Source organism: Ranitomeya variabilis, chromosome 4, assembly GCF_051348905.1.
Source record: "Ranitomeya variabilis isolate aRanVar5 chromosome 4, aRanVar5.hap1, whole genome shotgun sequence".
NCBI classification, from domain to species: domain Eukaryota; kingdom Metazoa; phylum Chordata; class Amphibia; order Anura; family Dendrobatidae; genus Ranitomeya; species Ranitomeya variabilis.
The window spans coordinates 632,279,441-632,300,219 of NC_135235.1; the positions used below are offsets into that span (position 1 = coordinate 632,279,441).

At 43.7% G+C, this 20,779-nt stretch overlaps 2 protein-coding genes and 1 long non-coding RNA gene across 3 annotated transcripts in view; 1 reads left to right on the forward strand and 2 right to left on the reverse strand.

Moving 5' to 3' along the window:
* LOC143767327 (uncharacterized) overlaps positions 1 to 20,779 on the reverse strand; it is a 760,398-nt gene that overhangs the window by 293,718 nt on the left and 445,901 nt on the right. The gene's annotated exons all lie outside the window — the stretch shown is intronic.
* On the reverse strand, positions 807 to 13,521 carry LOC143767266 (uncharacterized). Its single transcript, XM_077255471.1, has 7 exons — positions 13,462 to 13,521; positions 10,820 to 10,969; positions 10,511 to 10,690; positions 10,305 to 10,428; positions 10,127 to 10,221; positions 5,145 to 5,235; positions 807 to 3,131 (listed from the first exon to the last, which is right to left on the reverse strand). Exons 1-7 carry the CDS (start codon positions 13,486 to 13,488, stop codon positions 2,038 to 2,040), a joined length of 1,761 nt encoding a protein of 586 aa, XP_077111586.1. The 5' UTR covers positions 13,489 to 13,521; the 3' UTR covers positions 807 to 2,037.
* LOC143767337 (uncharacterized) lies at positions 14,400 to 14,870 on the forward strand. Its single transcript, XR_013213698.1, has 3 exons — positions 14,400 to 14,482; positions 14,569 to 14,654; positions 14,735 to 14,870. It is a non-coding gene; the product is annotated as an uncharacterized LOC143767337 (long non-coding RNA).

The window sequence follows — 20,779 nt, forward strand, 5'->3', positions numbered from 1 at the left end:
AGCCCCCCACATATAATGACGGTGAGTTCAGATGAAACAACAAACGCAGCAGGAAAATAGTCTTAGCAAATTTGAGGTCCGCTTACTAGATAGCAGAAGACAGATAGTATACTTTCATGGTCAGCAGAAAAATACTAACAAAACACCATCCAGAGATTACCTTAAACTCTGGCATTAACTCATAACGCCAGAGTAGCAATCCCTGATCGACGAGAGCTTTCCAGACACAGTAACAAAACTTCAGCTGCGAACTGGAACAAATAGGCAAAACAAAACATGGACAAAAGTCCAACTTATCAGTAGTTGTCTAGAAGCAGGAACAAACACTGAGAGGCATCAGATAACATTGTTGACCGGCAAGAAACCACCAGAGAAATGAGCTTAAATAGCGACACCCACTACTGATGGAATCAGGTGAAACAGGAAAGAGGATGACAAGTCCAATTCCACAAGCGGCCACCGGGGGAGCCCAGAATCCAAATTCACAACAGGTTGGAGTTAGAATTGGGGTGTTTCCACTGTTTAGGCACATCAGGGGCACTGCAAACGCAACGCAACGAACACAGACCATTCCATCAAAGTCTGCATTCCAAAACGCCACTTCCCTTCCGAGCCCCGACGTGTGCCCAAACAGTAGTTTTCTCCAACATATGGGGTATCAGCGTACTCAGCACAAATTGCACAACAACTTTTAGGGTCCAATTTCTCCAGATACCCTTGGAAAAATAAAAAATTGGGGGCGAAAAGATCATTTTTGTGAAAAAAAAATATGTTTTATTTTTACGGCTCTACATTATAAACTTTTGTGAAGCACTTGGGGGTTCAAAGTGCTCACCACACATCTAGATAAGTTCCCTAGGTGGTCTAGTTTCCAAAATAGGGTCACTTGTGGGGGGTTTCCACTGTTTAGGCACATCAGGGGCTCTCCAAACAAGACATGGCGTCTAATCTCAATTCCAGCCAATTCTGCATTGAAAAAGTCAAACGGTGCTCCTTCCCTGCCGAGCTCTGCCGAGCGCCCAAACAGTTGTTTACCCCCACATATGTGGTATCGGCGTACTCAGGACAAATTGTACAACAACTTTTGTGGTCCAATTTCTCCTATTACCCTTGGTAAAATAAAACAAATTGGATCTGAAGTAATTGTTTTGTGAAAAAATGTTAAATGTTAATTTTTTTTAAACATTCCAAAAATTCCTGTGAAACACCTGAAGGGTTAATAAACTTATTAAATGTGGTTTTGAGCACCTTGAGGGGTGCAGTTTTTAGAATGGTGTCACTTTTTGGTATTTTCTATCATATAGATGCCTCAAAGTGACTTCAAATGCGATGTGGTCCCTAAAAAATAATGATGTTTTAAAAATGAGAAATCACTGGTCAACTTTTAACCCTTATAACTCCCTAACAAAAAAAATATTTTGGTTCCAAAATTGTGCTGATGTAAAGTAGACATGTGGGAAATGTTACTTATTAAGCATTTTGTGTAACATGTCTCTGTGATTTAAGGGCATGAAACTTCACAGTTGGAAAATTGCAAAATTTTCAAAATTTTTGCCAAATTTCCATTTTTTTCGCAAGTAATATCAAAGAAATTTTATCACTATCATGAAGTAAAATATGTCAGGAGAAAACAACGTCAGAATCACTGGGATCCGTTAAGTGTTCCAGAGTTATAACCTCATAAAGGGACAGTGGTCAGAATTGTAAAAATTTGCCCGGTCATTAACGTGCAAACCACCCTAACTGACTTGCTTAAATTACTGAGGTAACAAAAGGTGGCCTTGAATAAATAATATTGATAAGTAAAACTGTTGGAATATTGAGGGAGGGGGTGAGAGCCTATGGGGGAGAGAACATGTGACTCTATTTTTATGGGTATATATAACCTTTGTGTTACTCAATTATAGCCAGACAATGCTTTACAGTTATATTGTCTTATCTCCTTGCACCAAGCAACAAATCAACTTTAATCCAGTGATTCTGCACCTCGAGTAAAATTTTTCTGACTTTGACAATTTATTACTGACATTTTCCACATTATGCACATGACAATTGTCTATCTCCTTTGTGAATTGTTTGATGTTTAACAAGAAAAGACTTCGAAGAATAGCATTTCCCACACTGGGAACATGAAAATGGCTTCTCCCCTGTGTGAATTTGCTGATGTCTAACAACAGCAGATTTCTTAGCAAAACATTTCCCACATTCTGAACATGAGAATGGCTTCTCTCCTGTGTGAATTTTACGATGTCCAAAAAGAGTGGAGTTATCAGTAAAGCATTTTCCACATTCCAAACATGTAAATAACTTTTCCCCTGTGTGAATTCTCTGATGTGCAATAAGTGTTGATCGATCTGTAAAAGATTTCCCACATTCTGAACATGAAAATGGTTTCTCCCCTGTGTGAATTCTCAGATGTATAGCAAGCTTTGTTTTATGACTAAAACATTTCCCACATTCCAAACATGAAAATGGCTTTTCCCCTGTGTGAATTCGTTGATGTCCAACAAGATTTGATTTATCTTTAAAACATTTTCCACATTCTGAGCATGAAAATGGCCTTTCGTCTTTGTGAATTCTCTGATGTCTAAGCAAACATGATTTCTCTTTAAAACATTTCCCACACTGGGAACATGAAAATGGCTTCTCACCTGTATGAATTCTCAAATGTGTTTGAAGATTTGATTTGTTTGAAAAACATTTTCTACATTGGGAACATGAAAATGGCTTCTCCCCTGTGTGAATTCTCTCATGTTTAGCAAGACTTGATTTAACTCTAAAATTTTTCCCACATGTTAAACATGAAAATGGCTTCTCCCCTGTATGAACTCGCTCATGTTTAGCAAGACTTGATTTAACTTTAAATTTTTTCCCACATGCTAAACATGAAAATAGCTTTTTTCTTGTGTGAGTTCTTTCAAACTCATGACAAATTCTGTTATTTTCAGTTTTCGATGAATCAGTAGACAGAACTAGTCCAAAAGCATCACATGACAGACCATAATGGTGTAAGTTCGGAGGTATATCTGGGACAGTGGCATGCTCTTCATAAGCATCGTGTGTAATATTATGATCATCTGCTTTAAAATCTGAAAACATCCCATTTTTCTCTGAGTTGCTGGTACAGTCATCTGCCAAAAATGAAATCAATTTTACTATTTTTTAATAACATTTCTTAACATTGACATAGGCTTGCTCCTGCTCTCATCTCCTGCTTACAAATCTACTCCACAATGGCTTCTGGAGGGGAAAAACGGACAATGGGCAACTGAACAAATGCCGATTGGATTTAAATCCCTCTGTTACAACAGCAATAGGAGCAGGCTTTGTTGGCATCTTTTAGACACGTGTCAGTTGCATAGCAGATTTCCAGTGGAATTATTCTAGAAAATGATGTCAATTTCTTCTAGACCTGTCACACCATTAAGAATATGATGATGCGTTATCCAACTGAAGACTGTCTGGAGACTGCAATGACGTTATTCCCAGACTGAATTGTATGTTTTATAAACTTCACTTTAAAATGTCCTGGCTTTTTCTTATGAATGGAGGAAAAAGTCTGTGCCACGAGCTAATGAACCATTGCAGATTGGAGTTACATAATTTGATACATCGGAAGGAGTGTGTATCAGACTGCAGAATGAGCTACCAGACAACTCAATAAGTGATCATGTCTGGTGGCTCAGGTCTAAAGCTCTTATGTGTCTTCACCTGAACAATCTTCTAAGCTGATTCATGATGATATCAAAGCTGAACCTCTCTCCTCTTGAAATTGCTATTCATGATTGCTGCCGATTATGATCTATGATTGTGTGAATACTATTTGGTAAAGTACAGCAAAATTGATAAGTCTGGTATTACACAAATCAAAGCAGCAGTAGACGATCCATGGGTCTCTCCTTAAATTTATTTAATTACCACTCAATGCTCAAACTCTATCTCTTCTCTGTACATCCAGCAAAGACTTCTCCAATTATTGTTAATCATCATTTAGACCTTGAAATTCAAAAAAAATGTTGATTCCAGAAAAGTAATAAGTTCTCTTTATAGTATTTAGTTCCCTGGAAAAGTTGTGGATCAAATGAAAACAGGAAAGATCATGGATTCTGTCAATGCTGACCATTTAAACGCTAGGTCCTAAATATAAATCGCTTCTACACGTTCTCCAAAACCTGATCCTGAGGTCCTGCTGGGAGTACTAAGGATTACTTCTCTGGGACAGAATATATTGAAATCTTTGTAGTCAGGCATCTGGGACGCAGTTTGCGTTTAATATTTGATCAGAATGGATTTTTCCAACTGTGCACATTTGAAGCTTTTGAGAGAGCTGGAGGCCATCAATACAAACAGTAAAAGACCGAGATTACACTCACTTTTTTGTGATGCTACTGAATGATTTTAACTATTTAGCTACAGCTGCAGTCCAATGCAATATCTTGAGTGGCATGTAATGGGGGGAACTGCAGCTGCCACTTATTCTCACATATGTATATAAAATGTCTAGATGGAAACCATGATGGACATGAGAATATTTTCAAGTCCCTTGGGCTTGGTAACTCTCCATCTGTCTTTGTCAGTGACATAGTTTGAAAACCTCTTATATTTCAGTATTGCTCCAGAATGATCCTACAGTGTTTTCTAACCATTAGGACTCCCATTCGAAGCATGGTTCCGCTATCTTTTAGTGGCTTTCTTAGAATCCTTGCAGATCCTCTGACAGAGGTGAATAGTTTGCATCAAGGTTTTGCATTGTGCACAGGTCAAGTTAGCTTTGAATTTTAGATTCTCACCCCAAGTCTAAAGGCCAAATCGAGGAAGTCAATTATCCCTGGCCTGAAGACAGTGTCTGACTCTTCTAGCCATATCAAGCAGGTCAATGCGGTGTGCCTGCACAGACCAACATTTCTTTGTTTTGTGTTCTCATCTTAGCTCACTAATTCTAATTCTAAATGTTATCTTCTCAGATTAAAAAATAAAAATAAACTATGGTCCAGCATGTATTAAAATAATAAAGCATACGCCACCTCATCCACCCACTGATGCTCTTCTTCCTAGGTATCTCGCCAATCTCCGTGCTTCCCATTGTAGCCAAACACTGACATAACTGCACCAGCCACTAACTGCATTTAGTGGTTACAACTCACCTGAATCGCTGTCTGTACATATCTCCACCTTTAACCACTCATCGTCCATCAAATATGTTTCTGTAGTATTAATATTGGTCAGATCTTCATCCTGAAGATTGTAAAAGTTACAGAGAGATGGAGATGTCACATGAAATTTAAAAAAAGATAAGAGATTATAAATAAACATGAAGGCCAAAATGACATGACACCAGTAATTATCACATAGCTGCTGGTCTACTGTATAAATCCAACCTGTGGGCTCCTAATTCAGTCTCCATAACCAGAAAATTGTGAGAAGATCCCGACAACATCTAATGTCTATGATTAGCTTTATCCTGTCATCTCCAAGAAATATAAAAAATATACTGAATGGCCAGATTATTACAGATACCCATCTGGTAGCACATTGGCCTTTAAAACCTCAGCAATTTATGTCACACATTCCAGATTCACACATTGGTTTCTTTCAATACTGTGATTTGCCAGCCACATAGCGTCATTGAATCTATATTAGACCCGGCGATGCCATGTTCAGCGCATTGTATCTGTACATAGTGTAGGAAGAGTTTCTGCTGCAGAAGGTACAGTGTTTTTATAGTGTTTCAGTATCTGCTGGTGCAACAAACCAACAGCGCTTTTTAGGGTGAATTCAAGGAGATTCTATTTTATAATACCGCTCTTAGCTGCAATTAAGTAGGATTAGCAGCTGGAGTAGGAATATTGTATTAGAGGCACTTGTAGCAGGGTAAATTGCATTACAGTCCTTGGTGTTGCTACGTTAAACCAACAGTCCTCAAGGCTAATTCAAATAGATTCTTTACTCCAATACTACCGCTCTTATCTGCAATTCATTTAGGGCTAGCTGGCAGAGTAGGGATAGTGCTACTACCCTCTCTTCCACACGGTCCAGTCTGACTAGCCAAGCGTCTGGACCACACAATCCTGACTCTGATCCTCCTAGCTTTCACCATGGCGAGTGCCACGAGACAAGTAACCCCATACTTGGACACTTCAAGGAGCTCTTTACCTTTCCATTTATGGCTTCTTCTGGCTTCTCACCATGCATGTTTCAAGAGGGACCTGAGGAGATTGTTACTGCTCAAATATTTGGGCATCACAGCACACAATCAGAAGAAGCCAATGGTGGTAAACGGCAATTACTTTCTCAAGAGGTGGACGATGATGAGACAGTTGCCAACAAGTCATGTTAAGACAACAAGTCAGGAGGAAGACCAGACTGAGAAAGTGAAAGATGAGGTGGTGGATAATGAAGTCCCTGATGCAGCCTGGCATGCAAAGGGAGCACAGCAGCAGGGAGAGGGGAGGGATCTGCAGCACTGCAACAGGCACAACGAGGCAATGGGGTTGACAGAGGTAGAAGGCAGTCATCTGTTCCCCAGAGCACCTACACATGGCCAGATCCGAGGCCAAGGGTTAGGTGTTCCAAAGCCTCACGCTTTTTTACAGAAAGTATGGAAGACAAGAAAATGGTCAATGGCAATCTTTGCCATACCAAGCTCAGCAGCGGTCAGACCACTACCAGCCTGACCATCACTAGAATGCTCAGTCACACGTCATCCGCACAACTGACTAGCTGGGCCGAATACCTGGGTCCAAAGTGTCTCGGGTGACACCATTGCCTCTTCCTCTGTGCTACGTGCTTGCCAATCCCCTGTCCAGGATGCAGGTGCAAATGCCTTCCATCCTGTACCTGTCATTGCACATATGAAATCACCATCAGCAACCACATCCACTTCATAGTCCAAGCACAGCATTCAACTGTCCCTACCAAAGGCCTTGGAACGTAAGTGGAAATATGCAGCCAATCACCCACAGGCCCAAACACTAAACGGCCACATTTCCAGACTGCTTGTCCTGGAAATGTTGCCATTTAGGCTTGTGGACACTGAGGCTTTCTGCAACTACATGGCGGCGGGCGTCCTTCGGTATTCGGTCTCCAGCCACCACTATTTCTCCTGGTAGCCGTCCCCATCTTACATCAGTCTGTGTCCCATAACATAACCCATGCCTGGAAAAATGCAGTTACTGGGAAGGTCCACGTGGACAAGTGCTTTTGGCCAGGGAGGCTATATTTAACTGATGGCATACTAGATGAACCTGCTGGAGGCCGGAACAGAGTTGGATCCTGGGACGGCACACGTGCAATCGACGCCTAGAACTGCTGGCCAAAGTTCCATCATTGTTTATGCCTCTTCCTACACCGGTTCTTGCACTCCCTCTTCCAATTATCATCCATATCAGTCACAAGCTGGAAGCATTGCCTCGGTGAGGCAGCAACAGGCTCTGCTTAAACTCATAACTTTAACTTTAGGTTATAAACAGCACAGTGCAGCAGAGCTGTTGAAATCTGCTGCTCTTGAAGCTGAATCTAAAAAGGCATGGTCGTGTGTGATAATGGACGTAAACTGGTGATGGCTCTGAAGCTTGGCAAGTCTGCATATGTACCATGCCTGGCCCATGTGCTCTACATAGTGGTTCAGCGCTTTCTTAAAACCTACCCTGATTTTGCCTGAGCTACTTGTGAAGGTACGCCTCATGCACGCCCATTTCCGTAAGTCACCTACAGCTGATGCCAGTCTGGCAGTGCTGCAGCAGCGGTTGCAACTGCCACCTCACCAACTGGTTTGTGACCTGCCCACAGCAGGGGGCAGTAGTTGAATAGCTGAGTCTCGGTTTGTGACTGGCATCGCCTGGGCTCTGGGTCTTGACCGACGCAGGCCTGGTGTTTGGACATTGAACGGTGATGTCTCGATTATGGAACTTTTCTGGCGCTGCCTGGGTTCTGCTTCCACGCACACCCCAACCCACGCTGGCTCTTGCTTACTGTCGCAGCCATGCACAGCAGCCTTCGCGTTTTCCTCAACACAAATCTTGACCAACCCTTTTCTTGGTGCCAAATCTCCTCCCACTTTGGTGCACCAAACTTTTATACCAAGTAACTGCATCATAAATGTCCCCTGACTCAGTGATTCATCAAAACTTGTCCCTCCTGAAACTCTTTTCCTTTCGGTCAGTTCTGCAGAGTCCAGTTTGGACAGTGGAGGACAGTCCTCATGCACAAAAACCTGCACAGTGCTGGGGATTATCCTTGTTTGTGCCACATCCACTTACAAAAGTGGCAAATCAAACCTTCGACCATCTGTGCCCAACAAGAAGGAGTGCCAGATTCAATGCCATTCAAGATAGAACTGGCATAATAAGGAGCTTCAGACATATGACACAAGAGATGAATTTGTGCCTTTCATCCATTTGATAAGAGCAGTTTTATTTTGATGGACCATGGACCTGAGTCAAATTTGAGGCTCACAGGCTGCAGACACTGCTCCCTCCTTAAGTTGATTCTGTTGGCAACTTGGGTTCAGACGAGGCAAGATGTCCGACCCACAGATATCCTCCAATTGTTTCTGACCACAAAACAGTTGTCATCTTTAATGTAGCCCCTGCTTTCTCCGTATCACTCAGATCTTCCGATGGCAAAGCTTGATCCTGTCTACTTCGTCACAGTGATCATGCGGTCCTCGCTCCAAATTTTTGGAGCGTCATCATGCGGTCCTCACTCTTATTTTTTTCAGGTTGTGTGTGATGTCCTCCTTCATAATTTTTACAGGATGTGTATGAGTCTACCTCATAAAATGTATATTTTATAGCCCCAGGGATAATTGTTTTTCAGTACTTGCACTTGGAGTACATAGGTTTTATGAGTCTAGAAGTCCCACTACCTAACAATTTCAACAGAATGTGTATGAGGCCCTTCTTTATGCCTAATACAGGGTGCATCAGAGTCTCTCTTCCTTCTAATTTTTGATAGTTCTTACATTTGACGCATATACTCTGTCTAACCATGTTATACACAACACATGCCCAGATAAGTTAGTAAAATATTAAACTTAGATTTAACGGTGGATGGTTTTTTCACTATTGAAAGCAAAGAGAAAGTTCAAAAATGCAGCAAAAACACCGTGTGAACATAACCTAAGGGGTGGAGGAGGAAGCTTTTCTCTCAGTTTAATTTTGCCATGTATACAAGTGTTTATGTAGGAAAGTATGTTTCCAACCATTTTTTCCTGTAAAATCAGTTTTAGCTTCAATTTGGTATGTTTTATTGCCAGTCTGTAAAAGTTGTGTAATACTCTGACAACATTGTTTCCAGCACTGACAAGGGAGACAGAGATGCGTCCTGGCATCTTTCCCATCCTGTTCCCATTCCAATTGCGCACGTTCTCCATCCACTTCAGCGATATTAATGCCCCCAGACCTCCTGGGAGGACGTGCCAGAAAAATGGTAGAGTTCCACATTGACTTCCATCATAATCATTACTCGAGTTAAACACCTGAGTAATCCAAAGTACTAGGTTCGAGTAAGGAGCACCCGAGCATAGTGCTCGCTCATCAATAGTTGCAAGTAGCAACATCATCAATACCATCTAATATCAGAGCCTTACCAAAGACAATCAGTTCCAGCCATCACATTATAGGGGAGTTAATTAAATGTATGACCAAATTTAGCAGGATACATTTCAAGTTGATAATTTTGTGCTGCCCTCCGAGTGATGGCATAAATATCCAAATGGCCCCTGGCAGTAAAAAAGTTATGATCTGAGAACTGTAAAGACCTTGGAAGAAAACCATTGCTGGAAACAATTCATGACTATACAATCAATATGGCATAGAGCATCGTCCTAACATGTGAAAACCCCATGAGGTTTGTAGTTGTGAAATACTAGTCCTAGCTAACCTAGCATAGATGACATTGCCTGTTCCATTTCGTTATGATCCCTCAACTTTCAATTTCTACTTAGGATTCACACTGAAATCTGATCACTTCATTTTCAGTAGCTCCAATCAGGAGAGTGACGTTGTCTGTAATAAATTGTTCATTCAGTGTATAATACTGGTGGATAAAACAAGACTGAGCAAAAGACATTCACAGCCTTCTACACATCATAGTGGAGATCTCATGACACTTTCTCTCCATCTACCTGATGATCCTGAGGAGCATTGGGATCTTGTTTACAGTCCTGTGGAAGAAGAGGACGGGGACATCTCTCTGGTGTTGTCCTCTCACTGGATAGAACTGGAGGAAACACATACAGGGACTGAATTCATTCTTTACATACAGATAATTATAGGCCGTGTGTATTTAGTCCTGTCTATTACCTGGTGATGTGAGGGGCTGGGGATCCTCCATCATGACGTCCTTATACAGATCTTTGTGTCCTTCTAAATACTCCCACTCTTCCATGGAGAAATAGACGGCGACATCCTGACACCTTATAGGAACCTGACACATACAATGATACCGTCATCCCCCGATCCCTCCATAGCATTCCTGTATAATGTCCCAGCATTCCCAGCAGTGTCACCTCTCCAGTCAGCAGCTCAATCATCTTGTAGGTGAGTTCTAGGATCTTCTGGTCATTGATGTCCTCATGTATCAGGGGGTGAGGTGGAGGCCCCGTGATTGGGCTCAGGGGTCTTCCCCATCCCTCAGACACAGGGTCCTGACAGCGCTCACTAGAGGTCTTCTTCACTACTGTGTAATCCTGGTTATGGAGAGACACATTAATAAACCTCACTACAGACATTTCCAGAGCCATCACCTCTCCAGTTCTGTCCATCTGTTATTCCCATAGATAAGAATGATGTAATGCGCCGTCATCAGAATCTCTCACCTCTCCAGTAAGCCGGAAGAGGATCTCTAGGGTGAGGTGTAATATCCTCTCCGCCATCTTGTCCCTGTCCCTATCCATCCTTGTAGGGTCACTCAGGAGAATTCTCTTATATAGAAGATCTCCACTGAGAGGATCCGATATTGTAGGGACCTGAATGGGGAGAAGATGACGATGTAACATCATAAAGATCCCATTCATCCATTATAAGTTCATGCTAAAAACATACAACTCTGCCCTTCACCTCTCCAAACAAACCTATTTCAACACCCTCATCACCTCACTGTCCAATAACCCTAAACGTCTCTTCGACACTTTCCAGTCCCTACTCAACCCAAGAGAGCAGGCCCCAACCACAGATCTCCGCGCTGACGATCTGGCCAATTACTTCAAAGAAAAAATTGACCACATTCGACAGGAAATCATCTCCCAATCTCTTCATACCAGGCACTGTCCTCCCTCCCCCACTGCATCTAGTTCACTCTCTGACTTTGAACCAGTTACTGAAGAAGAAGTAAGCAGGCTCCTTGCATCTTCTCGCCCGACCACTTGCACCAGTGACCCCATTCCGTCACATCTCCTCCAGTCTCTTTCCCCGGCTGTCTCCTCTCACATAACAAAAATATTCAACCTTTCCCTCACTTCCGGTATTTTTCCCTCCTCATTTAAGCATGCCATCATACATCCATTACTTAAAAAACCCTCCCTCGACCAAAACTGTGCCGCTAATTATAGACCTGTCTCTAATCTTCCCTTCATCTCTAAACTCCCGGAACATGTGGTTCACTCCCGTCTTACCCGCTATCTCTCAGATAACTCTCTTCTCGACCCTCTTCAATCTGGCTTCCGCTCTTTACACTCTACTGAAACTGCCCTCACTAAAGTCTCTAATGACCTACTAACAGCTAAATCTAAAGGTCACTACTCCATGCTAATTCTATTGGATCTTTCCGCAGCATTCAACACTGTAGATCATCAGCTCCTCCTCACTATGCTCCGCTCCATAGGCATCAAGGACACCGTTCTCTCTTGGTTCTCCTCCTATCTCTCTGACCGATCCTTCACTGTATGTTTTGCTGGTTCCTCCTCCTCTCACCTTCCCCTTACTGTTGGGGTTCCTCAAGGATCAGTCCTAGGCCCCCTCCTCTTCTCTTTGTATACTGCCCCTATTGGACAAACAATCAGTAGATTTGGGTTCCAGTACCATCTCTATGCTGATGACACCCAAGTATACACCTCTTCTCCTGCTTTCACTCCGACCTTCTTAGAAAACACCAGTGATTGTCTTACCGCTGTCTCTAACATCATGTCCTCCCTCTAACTGAAACTGAACCTGTCAAAAACTGAACTCCTCGTGTTCTCTCCCTCTACTAACCTACCTTTGCCTGACATTGCCATCTCCGTGTGCGGTTCAATCATTACTCCAAAGCAACATGCCCGCTGCCTTGGGGTCATCCTTGATTCTGAGCTTTCATTCACCCCCCCCCCACATCCGATCACTGGCTCGCTCTTCTTATCTGCATCTCAAAAACATTTCTAGAATTCGCCCTTTTCTTACTTTCGACTCTGCAAAAACTCTTACTGTTTCTCTTATTCATTCCCATCTGGACTATTGTAACTCTCTACTAATCGGCCTCCCTCTTACCAAACTCTCCCCGCTCCAATCTGTCCTGAATGCTGCTGCCAGGATCATATTCCTCACCAACCGTTACACCGATGCCTCTACCTTGTGCCAGTCATTACACTGGCTACCCATCCACTCCAGAATCCAGTACAAAACTACTACCCTCATCCACAAAGCACTCCATGGCTCAGCACCACTCTACATCTCCTCTCTGGTCTCAGTCTACCACCCTACCCGTGCCCTCCGCTCCGCTAATGACCTCAGGTTAGCATCCTCAATAATCAGAACTTCCCATTCCCGTCTCCAAGACTTTAGACGTGCTGCGCTGATTCTTTGGAATGCACTACCTAGGTTAATACGATTAATCCCCAATCCCCACAGTTTTAAGCGTGCCCTAAAAACTCATTTGTTCAGACTGGCCTACCGCCTCAACGCATTAACCTAACTATCCCTGTGTGGCCTATTAAAAATAGAAAAAAAAAACATAATCAGGTTCCTCTTATCATGTTCTCATACACTTTATGCAGTTATTAGCCCTCTGTGTCTGTACTGCTACATACTTAGGCTGATAACTGGTTCATGCAGCTTTACATGAACACCCGAGCCTTACACTATGGCTGGTCCAAATAACTAAAGCAATTGTTACCATCCACCTCTCGTGTCTCCCCTTTTCCTCATAGTTTGTAAGCTTGCGAGCAGGGCCCTCACTCCTCCTGGTATCTGTTTTGAACTGTGATTTCTGTTATGCTGTAATGTCTATTGTCTGTACAAGTCCCCTCTATAAGTTGTAAAGCGCTGCGGAATATGTTGGCGCTATATAAATAAAAATTATTATTATTATGTAAGAAATCTCCGGAGCTGTTACCGGCGTCACATGATCACTACTTCCAGTCATGGCCCCGTCCTGCCCCCGGTATAACACACAGTCCCATTATAGTCACATACAGAGATTTATCACAGGCTCAGCACTGAGGGGGTTAATGTCCCCTGCACCCAGTAATGGGGAATCTCCAGCACCTACCTCCACCTGCAGAGCCGCACACCACATATATGGCTGTTCTGTGCGCACAGGACCTGTGATGAGGTCACAGGAGGGGAGGAGTCAGGGGTCACATGATCAGGGGCCTCAGTGTCTGCAGGACTCTGCTGTGCTTGTTGTCATGGTGCTGGATGAGGGGAAGTTTTGGGACGTTGATATGTGGGGTCAGAAGTGAGGTACAGGGTGGATGTAGCAGCAGGGTCGGGACAAGGTGTCGGCATGTTAGGCACCCACTGCTACCTCTTGCCTTTCCAAGGGGGATGCACTTTGAAAAAAAATGACATTGCTCAATTACTGGCTAAGACATTGCGTATGTGTGCGCAGCGTATACCTGCGTACCGATCCGCATGCATCTTGCATACATATGTGTAACATGGTGTACTCAGGGATATGCGTACGCATGCGTCGTTTTGCGGTGTGCGGCGAACACATGTTGCACTTTTTGAGGCGTCAATTTAGTGCAGACATACGCATGTGGATGAGTGCGTGAAAACAACGCATTACTGTCTATGGGAACACATTGGTACGTAAGGACATGCATATGCATGTGTTCAATACGCATGTGTACTTCACACTGGTCATGTCCAGGAAATGATGGCACCACCTGCTGTATAAAAGGGGGTCTGGAGACAGGAAGTCCAGTACCATCAGGACTATGGAGGCGAGCACAAGACTCTGGATGTAAGTATAGAGGCTTTGCAAATGTCTGTCTGTCTTTCACTGCATTCTGTACTATGTACTTATGTTTTGTTTTCTGTTCCTTCTAGACTGTGTGTTTTTCCTGGCTTGCTCCTTCCTATCCATGATTACCTGTTGTGGATTGCTCCTGTGTAAGTATGAGTGTGTGTACTATATTGCTCTGCCCAGTTTCACACCCTTCGTCACTTTGTGTCTTATGTTTTGCTTTCTTTTCCTTGTAGACTGTGCGGTGCTGCTGTCCTCGTGTTGTGCTGTTTTTCAGGTGCTATGCTGCCTGCTGTGTTGTTGGACTGCTGCTTGTAATGTAAGTATTGGCCTTAAAAAATATTTTATTTTTTTTGCTTTGGTTCTTTTAACAAGTTAATTTTTTCTTATCTGTTCTTTCCATAGTGTTTCACTTGACTGCTGCCTGCTCTTCAAACATGTCCTTCAGTGAAGACCTGACTGCCTCCCAGGGTGGACATGACACTGATTATGTAATCACATTTGATATACTGATTGGTGTGTATAGACTGGCGATACTACACATGTGGTAAATCATGTATTTTCTTTACAGGAACCTTCCAGTGCGGAAGGACAGGAGCAGTCAATGAGAAATGAATCTTCCCAAGATCGTCAGATTACATAGTTATTAAGGTTGAAGGAAGACTTTAAGTCCATTTAGTTCAACCCATAGCCTAACCTAACATGCCCTAACATGTTGATCCAGAGGAAGGCAAAAAAAACCATGTGGCAAAGAGTAAGCTCCACATTGGGGAAAAAAATTCCTTCCCGACCCCACATACGGCAATCAGACTAGTTCCCTGGATCAACGCCTTATCAAGGAATCTAGTGTATATACCCAGTAACATTATACTTTTCCAGAAAGGTATCCAGTCCCCTCTTAAATTTAAGTAATGACTCACTCATTACAACATCATACGGCAGAGAGTTCCATAGTCTCACTGCTCTTACAGTAAAGAATCCGCGTCTGTTATTATGCTTAAACCTTCTTTTCTCCAGACGTAGAGGATGCCCCCTTGTCCCTGTCACCGGTCTATGATTAAAAAGATCATCAGAAAGGTCTTTGTACTGTCCCCTCATATATTTATACATTAACATAAGATCACCCCTTAGCCTTCGTTTTTCCAAACTATATAGCCCCAAGTGTAATAACCTATCTTGGTATTGCAGACCCCCCAGTCCTCTAATAACTTTGGTCGCTCTTCTCTGCACCCGCTCCAGTTCAGCTATGTCTTTCTTATACACCGGAGACCAGAACTCTGCACAGTATTCTAAGTGTGGTCGAACTAGTGACTTGTATAGAGGTAAAATTATGTTCTCCTCATGAGCATCTATGCCTCTTTTAATACATCCCATTATTTTATTTGCCTTTGTAGCAGCTGCCTGACACTGGCCACTGAATATGAGTTTGTCATCCACCCATACACCCAGGTCTTTTTCATTGACGGTTTTGCCCAGAGTTTTAGAATTAAGCACATAGTTATACATCTTATTACTTCTACCCAAGTGCATGAGCTTACATTTATCCCCATTAAAGCTCATTTGCCATTTATCTGCCCAAGCTTCTAGTTTACATAAATCATGCTGTAATATAAAATTGTCCTCCCCTGTATTGATTACCCTGCAGAATTTAGTGTCATCTGCAAATATTGACATTCTACTCTGAATGTCCCCTACAAGGTCATTAATAAATATGTTAAAAAGAAGAGGGCCCAATACTGACCCCTGTGGTACCCCACTGCTAACCGCGACCCAGTCCAAGTGTGCTCCATTAATAACCACCCTTTGTTTCCTATCCCTGAGCCAGCTCTCAACCCACTTACACATATTTTCCCCTATCCCCATTATTCTCATTTTATGTATCAACCTTTTGTGTGGCACCGTATCAAAAGCTTTTGAAAAGTCCATATACACTACATCTACTGGGTTCCCTTGGTCCAGTCCGGAACTTACCTCTTCATAGAAGCTGATCAAATTAGTTTGACATGAATGGTCCCTAGTAAACCCGTGCTGATACTGGGTCATGAGGTTATTCCTCTTCAGATACTCCACTACAGCATCCCTTAGAATGCCCTCCAGGATTTTACCCACAGTAGAGCCTAAGCTTACTGGCCTATAATTACCGAGTTCAGTTTTTGTCCCCTTTTTGAATATTGGCACCACATTTGCTATACGCCAGTCCTGTGGTACAGATCCTGTTATTATGGACTCTTTAAAGATTAAAAATAATGGTCTATCAATGACTGTACTTAATTCCTGGAGTACTTGGGGGTGTATCCCATCCGGGCCCGGAGATTTGTCAATTTTAGTGATTTTTAGACACCGTTAAGACGGCAATATTGCCTTGCGCAGGCGTGTACTCCGGAGGACAGAGAAAGAACTTCAATCCAATATTGCGGCCAGCATGCAGCCAGCGGCTAAGGAAAGGGTGAATCAAACACCCGAAAACCCCGCCCATATGACCCAAAACTGGTCCTGCCAAATTCAGGTGACAGGTTCCCTTTAAGGGGGCCAACACTTTCATTTTTTAGTTTCTTACTATTTATGCAGTTAAAGAATATTTTGGGATTATTTTTACTCTCTCTGGCAATGAGTCTCTCTGTCTCAATCTTTGCTGCCTTGATTTGCTTTTTACAGAATTTATTTAATTTTCTGTATTTATTTAATGCCTCCTCACTACCTACTTCCTTTAATTCTCTAAATGCTTTCTTTTTGTCACTTATTTCGCCCCTTACAGCTCTATTTAGCCATATTGGTTTCCTCCTATTTCTAGTATGTTTATTCCCATACGGTATATACTGTGCACAGGTCCTATCCAGGATGCTAATAAACGTCTCCCATTTTCTTTGTGTATTTTTGTGTCTCAGGATATCATCCCAGTTAATTGCACCAAGATCATCTCTCATCCGTTGGAAATTTGCCCTCCTGAAGTTTAGTGTCCTTGTAACCCCTCTACTACCCATCTTATTAAAGGATACATGAAAACTTATTATTTTGTGATCACTATTCCCCAAGTGACCCCCAACCCTTATATTTGATATGCGGTCTGGCCTGTTGGTTAATATTAGGTCTAGCAGTGCCCCCCTCCTTGTTGGGTCCTGAACCAGTTGTGAAAGGTAATTGTCTCTCATATTTGTCAAATACCGATTACCTTTACTGGAACTGCAGGTTTCTGTTCCCCAATCTATTTCAGGGTAGTTGAAGTCCCCCATAATAATGACTTCTCCTTAAAGGGAACCTATCACCCCGTTTTTTAAAGATTAGATAAAAATAGTGTGAAATAGGGGCAGAGCTGGGCTTTACATTAGTGCCTCTTTGGTGCCTTTACACCCCCGTTAGGCTGCCAAAATACCTTAGTGAAGTGGCCGTTTTGTCCTGTCACTCAAGCTGGTCAGGTCGGATGGGCGTGGTCACAGCGCTGTTTGTCCCCCAGGATCCTGCTCATCATTACGTTGGTGGCGTAGTGGTGTGCGCATGTCCAGCAGATGAATCCACTGCCCAGGAGATGAATAACGGCGCGGTCTTCGCTATTCAGCCGTTTACCGGTGGGCGCGGCCATCTTTCCTGTGGCCGCGCCTGCGCAGATGGAGCGCTCTGCTGCCCGGGGCTTCAGGAAAATGGCCGCGGGATTCCGCGCGTGCGCAGATGGAGATCGCGGCGGCCATTTTCCTGAAGCCCCGGGCAGCAGAGCGCTCCATCTGCGCAGGCGCGGCCACAGGAAAGATGGCCGCGCCCACCGGTAAACGGCTGAATAGCGAAGACCGCGCCGTTATTCATCTCCTGGGCAGTGGATTCATCTGCTGGACATGCGCACACCACTACGCCACCAACGTAATGATGAGCAGGATCCTGGGGGACAAACAGCGCTGTGACCACGCCCATCCGACCTGACCAGCTTGAGTGACAGGACAAAACGGCCACTTCACTAAGGTATTTCGGCAGCCTAACGGGGGTGTAAAGGCACCAAAGAGGCACTAATGTAAAGCCCAGCTCTGCCCCTATTTCACACTATTTTTATCTAATCTTTAATAAACGGGGTGATAGGTTCCCTTTAAGTCACAGCTTCATCTATTTTGCTTTGCTATTCTCCATTGCTTCCATTATTTTTGGAGATTTATAACAAACCCCTATCAGTAATTTATAATTTTTTTTTTCTCCCTTCCCTTATCTCCACCCACAAGGACTCTACATTTTCATTAAATTCACCTATATTATCACGCCGGATGGGTTTTAAGGACGATTTTACATACAGACACACCCCTCCCCCTCGCTTATCTGTACGGTCATTTCTAAACAGGCTATAGCCCTGTAAGGCAAGGGTCACATTGCGTTAGGGCAGTCCGTTTAGCGCATAGCGCTACGGACTGCGCTAACGCAATGTTCCAAAAGGGATCACGTTAGCCGATCCCGCTAGCGCAGATCCCCGATCTGCGCTAGCAAGGAATGGACCGCGAATGCTGCTTGCAGCATTCGTGGGCCGTCACTCAAATGACGGCACATCGCTAGCGCACGCCCAATGTGGGCGGGCGCTAGCGATGCATTCGCCATTACAGGCAATGACGGCGTTAACAGACTACGTTACACTGCGTTATGCCGCGGTGAAACGTAGTCCGTTAAATGCGGTCACATAACGCAATGTGACCCTAGCCTAAGATAACAGCCCAGTCATGGCTCTCACCCAGCCATGTTTCAGATATCCCCACCGTGTCATAATTATGCTCCAACAACATTAATTCTAATTCGTCCATTCTGTTGGCGAGGCTTCTGGCATTAGTATACATGCACTTGATGTTCCTCTCTGTACCTCTATTCTTTCTTAAATTATTAACTGTTCTAACCCCACCCCCCATGCCACCACCACCACGCCCAACTTCCTTATTTGTGCCCAGGTCTCTATCTGCACTATCTTCCCCTCCTATAAATTGAATACCCTCCCCCCAATCCCTAGTTTAAACACTCTTCCAACCTTCTAGCCATTTTCTCCCCCAGCTCAGCTGCACCTTCCCCATTGAGGTGGAGCCTGTCCCTAGCGTAGAACCTGTAGCCAGCTGAGAAGTCGGCCCAGTTCTGCAGGAACCCAAACCCCTCCTTCCTACACCAATTCCTGAGCCACTTATTAAGCTCCCTAATCTCCCGTTGCCTCTCTGGCGTGGCACAGGCAGTATTTCGGAAAATACCACGTTGGAGGTCCTTGCTTTGAGCTTGCAGCCTAATTCGCTGAAATCCTCTTTAAGGACCTTCCACCTACCTCTAACTTTGTCATTTGTGCCAATGTGCACCATGACCGCTGGGTCCTCGCCAGTCCCTCCCAGTAATCTGTCCACCCGATCAGCGATGTGTCGGACTCGAGCGCCAGGTAGGCAGCACACCGTTCCACGATCCCTGTCTTTGTGACAGATTGCCCTATCTGTTCCCTTATTAATTGAGTCCCCCACTACCAGCACCTGTCTGGCCTGCCCTGCTCTCCTATTTCCCTGTTTACTGGGGCAGTCACTCCTCCGGCTTTCAGAGGACATGCCTGGCTGCAGCAGTGCTACCCCTGTACTGGCAACCTCTTATCTGCCAACTTAGCAAACTTATTGGGGTGTGCCAGATCAGGACTAGCCTCCCTGGCACTCTTCCCTCTACCCGGCCTTCTAACTGTCACCCAGCTTGCTGCTTCAGTGTCCTGCAGCTCCATCCTACCATCCCCCCCTCATCTATCCCACTGAGCGTCTGCTCAGTGAGCAAAAGACTCCTCTCCATATTGTCTATGGATCTCAGTGTTGCCAGCTGCACATTTAGATCCAGAATCTGGGTTTACAAATGCACAATGTGCTCATATCTCGCACAGCAGTATGCACCCTCGACCGGCTGATCAAGGATTGCATACATGTGGCAAGATGTGCACTGGATGGCATTAACAATTGTGGAGCACATTTCCTAATGGGAATTGCACCACACAGAAGCGTTAAATAAAAATAAATACAAAGTATTAATAAGACACAGATAGCAATTCAGCAATTCCTCCCTTGGAAACTCCCTGAATCCAAAGTCACTGAATCACAAGTCACACTTACCGCCGTTCACACTTACGCTCAGGTCACACTCAGCTCGTTCACACTCGCTAAGCTGAAGATTTAAAGATTTTTTTTTTTCTTTTTCCCCTCAGCAGCAATCCACCTTGCTGCTCAATACAATTCCAAAAAGGACTTGACTCCCAAATAGCTGCCCCTTATAAACCCTTAATTATGAGCCCCCACCCTAAGTTAACCCCTTGTGAATATAGCTACTCCCAATTCAGCAACTCACCCCAATTCACACAGGTATTTGTTAAAGGCTTTCCAAATACCTCTTCACTGAATCACAAGTCACACTTACCGCTGTTCACTCAGGGTTCAAATACCTGAGGAGAAAAGACGGGGTGTAAGTATTCTTTTCATTATCAGACTTGTAAGTGGATTTTTTTTTTTTCAGTTTTGTATATTTAAAACTGTAGTACTTAAGTTTTTTTTAATTATTTTATTTGTTCTATGGGTTCGACAACGTGAGAAAGGTCAACATGCTATTGACAATGACCCACTCATTCCACTGGTTCAAGAGCGAGCAGCGTTGTGGG